Consider the following 5,000-nt stretch of genomic DNA (forward strand, 5'->3'; position numbering starts at 1 on the left):
TCTTTTGATGATAACAGGAAGGATAATCATAGTGTTATGAATCGTCTTTTGATGATAACAGGGATGATAATCATAGTGTTATGAATCGTCTTTTGATGATAACAGGAAGGATAATCATAGTGTTATGAATCGTCTTTTGATGATAACAGGAAGGATAATCATAGTGTTATGAATCGTCTTTTGATGATAACAGGGATGATAATCATAGTGTTATGAATCGTCTTTTGATGATAACAGGAAGGATAATCATATTGTTATGAATCGTCTTTTGATGATAACAGGGATGATAATCATAGTTATGAATCGTCTTTTGATGATAACAGGAAGGATAATCATAGTGTTATGAACCGTCTTTTGATGATAACAATGATGATTTTCATAGTGTTATGAATCGCCTTTTGATGATAACAGGAAGGATAATCATAGTTATGAATCGTCTTTTGATGATAACAGGAAGGATAATCATAGTGTTATGAACCGTCTTTTGATGATAACAATGATGATTTTCATAGTGTTATGAATCGCCTTTTGATGATAACAGGAAGGATAGTCATAGTGTTATGAATCGCCTTTTGATGATAACAAGAAAGATAATCATAGTGTTATGTATCGTCTTTTGATGATAACAGGAAGGATAATCATAGTGTTATGAATCGCCTTTTGATGATAACAGGAAGGATAATCATAGTGTTATGAATCGTCTTTTGATGATAACAGGAAGGATAATCATAGTGTTATGAATCGTCTTTTGATGATAACAGGAAGGATAATCATAGTGTTATGAATCGTCTTTTGATGATAACAGGGATGATAATCATAGTGTTATGAATCGTCTTTTGATGATAACAGGAAGGATAATCATAGTGTTATGAACCGTCTTTTGATGATAACAGGAAGGATAATCATAGTGTTATGAATCGTCTTTTGATGATAACAGGAAGGATAATCATAGTGTTATGAATCGTCTTTTGATGATAACAGGAAGGATAATCATAGTGTTATGAATCGCCTTTTGATGATAACAGGAAGGATAATCATAGTGTTATGAATCGTCTTTTGATGATAACAGGGATGATAATCATAGTGTTATGAATCGTCTTTTGATGATAACAGGAAGGATAATCATAGTGTTATGAATCGTCTTTTGATGATAACAGGGATGATAATCATAGTGTTATGAATCGTCTTTTGATGATAACAGGGATGATAATCATAGTGTTATGAATCGTCTTTTGATGATAACAGGAAGGATAATCATAGTGTTATGAATCGTCTTTTGATGATAACAATGAGTGTAGCTGTAATAGTTATAATAACGAAGCATGTACTTTGCACTTAGTGTAACACTGTAATAGATTCAACTGGATTGTTCTATACATTTATATATTTCTATACATTTCTCTTCCTGCATCAAATGCAGAAAACGCTAAGGAAGGACTGAAACTTTTTATCTCCATTTATTTTCTTAAAATACGTACACTCTCTTATCTATGTCTTTGACACTGGTTAAGTGGCAGGAACCAACAATGATTTAATGAGTGCTCTCTCTCTCTCTCTCTCTCTCTCTCTCTCTCTCTCTCTCTCTCTCTCTCTCTCTCTCTCTCTCTCTCTCTCTCTCTCTCTCTCTCTCGCTTTATCTCTGGGGAAGCTGCGTGCATGCATGTCTGGTTGTCACGTTTTGTGTGTGTGTTTGCTTGTGTGTTAATATGGGTATGTGTGTTTGCTTGTGTGTATATGTGTATGTGTGTTTGCTTGTGTGTATATGTGTATGTATGTTTGCTCGTGTGTATATGTGTGTTTGCTTTTGTGTATGTGTGTGTGTTTGCTTTTGTGTATGTGTGTTTGCTTGTGTGTATGTATGTGTGTGTTTGCTTGTGTGTATGTATGTGTGTGTTTGCTTGTGTGTATATGTGTATGTATGTTTGCTTGTGTGTATGTGTGTGTGTTTGCTTGTGTGTATATGTGTATGTATGTTTGCTTGTGTGTATGTGTGTGTGTTTGCTTTTGTGTATGTGTGTTTGCTTGTGTGTATATGTGTATGTATGTTTGCTTGTGTGTATTTGTGTGCGTTTGTTTGTGTGTATGTGTGTTTGCTTGTGTGTATGTGTGTGTGTTTGCTTGTGTGTATGTGTGTGTGTTAGCTTGTGTGTATATGTGTGTTTATATGGGTATGTGTGTTTGTATGTTTGCATCTGTGTATGAGTGTATGTTTTCTTGTGTGTATATCTGTGTGTCTACCTGTGTGTATACGTGTGTGTGTGTGTGTGTGTTTGCTTGTGTGTTAATATGGGTATATGTGTTTGCTTGTGTGTATGTGTGTATTTGCTTGTGTGTATGTGTGTGTTAGCTTGTGTGTATATGTTTGAGTGTTTGCTTGTGTGTTTATATGGGTATGAGTGTATGAGTGTGTGAGTGTGTGTGTTTGCTTGTGTGTATACGTGTATGAGTGTGTGTTTGTGTGTGTGTAATAAATCCTATGGTATTATCTCCAAAGGTATGGGATGTTACACTCATGCAATGGGTCAGGCTATCCACAAGATACATGCTGTCAAAATATGGTGAAAAGCGCGAGAAAGGAAAATTCTCGTCGCTTGGACCTTTGAGCTAAAATGACTCACTGGATCATTTAACTTCAATTCAGGAATATTGAGAAGAAAGGACAATGGTCATCAATAAGAGGTGAAGGAGGAATGTAGGAGGAAAGAGGGAGGAGGAAGGGGAAGATAAGGGAGAGGGGGATGGGATGGAGGAAGGGAAGGAGAAGAGAAAGAGGGAGGTGGAAGGGGAAGAGAAGGGGGAAGGGGGATGAGGAGGAGAAAGGGAAGGATAAGAGGGAGGGGAGTGTGAAGGAGAAGGGAAAGAGGGAGGAGGAAGGGGAAGATAAGAGGGAGGGGAGTGGGAAGGAGAAGGAAAAGAGGGAGGAGGAAGGGGAAGATAAGGGGGAGGGGGATGAGGAGGAGGAAGGGAAGGAGAAGGGAAAGAACAAGATAAGGGGGAAGGGGATGGGAAGGAGGAAGGGGGGAAGGGAGAGAGAAGGAAGAAGGGGAAAATAAGGGGGGAGGGGGAGGGGGAGAGGGAGGGGGAGGAGAAGGAGGAAGGGAAGGAGAAGGGAAAGAGGAAGATAAGGAGGAGGGGAAAGTGAAGGGAAAGAGGGAGGAGAAAGGGAAGAGAAAGAAGGGGATGGGAAGGGGGAAGGGAAAGAGGAGGATGAAGAGGAAAATGAGGGGGAAGGAGAAAGGGGATGAGAAGAGAAAGCGAAGTAAGACGAAGATAAGGTAGAAGGTAATGAGATAGGAAAGAGGAGGAGGAAGTGGAAGAAAAGATGGAGGGAGAGGAGAAGAGAAAGATGAGGTGGAGAAGGGAAAGATGAAGAAGAGGAGGAAGATAAGAGAGAGGGGGAGGAGAAGAGAAAGAGGAGGAGGTAGAGAAAGGAAAAACTAAGAGGAAGAAGATAAGGATGAAGGGGAGTGAATGCAGAGGAAGAGGAATATAAAGAGGAATAGGAGAAGGGGAAAAGTAGGAGAAAGAGGAAAATAAGGGGGAAGGAGGAAGGGGAGAAGAGAAACAGGAAGAAGCAGAGAAGGGAAAATGTAGGTGGAGGAGGAGGAAGAAGAGGATGTAGTTATATGCTGTGTGTAAATGTAAAGAGGTATGGAGAAACATAGATCGAAAGAGGAGATAGGAATAGAGAGGAATAAGAAGAGAGTCAGATAAAACAGATAGAGAGATAGGAAGAAAGAGGGATAAGATACAGAGATATGAAGATAGATGTAGAGGAAGAAAGATAGATAGGAAGGTAGAGATAGACAAGAGAGATAAAAATATAGATGAAAAGACAAAAAGATAGGGAGACAGATAGACAGGTAAGTAGATGTCTTAATACAACGGACAAGTAACTGAAGTGGAAATGTAAATGCATTCATTTTGTTTTTATCTTAATTAATTTGATTTAATTTAATTTCTTGCAAAATTGCGAAGGCATTTCTCAATTCATGATCCACTCTAAACAGTGGATTAAACTAAATGAATGATAATTATCTAAAAATGAATAGTAATAAATAAAAGTTGCAAGAAAAGTAGGAATACAGAAGTGGCAAATAGGAAAAAGCTAAGAAAACAGAACATATTCACCCAATTTTATTGATATGAAAAACAAGATATTGAGAGTCTTGAAACACGCAACAGAGATTTCCATTTCTTTCATTCAGAACTGATTCCGTTACGGAACCTATTACACCACAGGACAAAATAGGTTTAGAAAAAATCAAACACATGTTCATGGGCAGTCTACACGTTCCCGGTCTCCCCAAAGAGGCTGTGAGGCAAAATAGGTATAGGTATTATCTATTGAGTATTAAGTGCAAATGATTCAATATCATCTAATAAGTATATGCGAGTACTCAGTGCAAAGGGGGTTCTCAGGTACATGGCCTTGGACTCTCACTTGTAGAGGAAATACTTGAACATTAACACGAAGCTCAAATGAGCAAATCTCTTTGTCCCGTTGGGAATGAAATGAGTAATAAACATGTAATAAACATAAAGGTTATTCTTTGGGTAAAAGAACCAGAGGTCTTTCTGTTTTAGAAGAGTAACATAAGGTAAGGAGATGGCATGCATTGCTAGTATCATTCAAGAAAAGGTTATACTAATACTTATAGATATGCTCATATATGATCATGTATCTATAGGGATATGAAGGGATAGACAGGAAACATATGAAAATATACATTTGCTTATGTTTTATCTTCTTGAGGGAAAACAAGAGAGAAAAAGTTGAAAGAAAACTACACTATCTCCTTCTCCATTTTCTCTTCCTCTCCAAAAGACAAACACAATTTCTGCCGAAAAGTCTTTAGAGCTCACTGGTCGCTCCCTTCCGAGGGCGAGCTAACACGGCAAGGGTCACGCCCCTAGGCCGCACCTGAAGAATGGTCCTTGGCGGCTTCTGGTAGAGGCTTGTCCCTGCTTGCTGCTTGGGGAGGCTCGACCCTGCCTGC

At 38.6% G+C, this 5,000-nt stretch overlaps 2 protein-coding genes across 2 annotated transcripts in view; both read right to left on the reverse strand.

The window, feature by feature from the left end:
• Positions 1-5,000, reverse strand: part of LOC147466583 (uncharacterized) — a 411,126-nt gene that overhangs the window by 93,353 nt on the left and 312,773 nt on the right. The window lies entirely within an intron of this gene.
• LOC147466584 (uncharacterized) overlaps positions 4,125-5,000 on the reverse strand; it is a 2,700-nt gene continuing 1,824 nt past the window's right edge. Inside the window, exon 3 of the mRNA XM_086535354.1 lies at positions 4,125-5,000. This exon is cut by the window's right edge and continues 147 nt beyond it. Within this exon, the coding sequence (XP_086391480.1) occupies positions 4,914-5,000 (87 nt within the window). The 3' untranslated portion in view covers positions 4,125-4,913.

The sequence above is a fragment of the Penaeus japonicus genome, unplaced genomic scaffold (assembly GCF_977035675.1).
Source record: "Penaeus japonicus unplaced genomic scaffold, GWHDUDI00000001_assembly GWHDUDI00000043, whole genome shotgun sequence".
In the NCBI taxonomy this organism is placed as follows: Eukaryota; Metazoa; Arthropoda; class Malacostraca; order Decapoda; family Penaeidae; genus Penaeus; species Penaeus japonicus.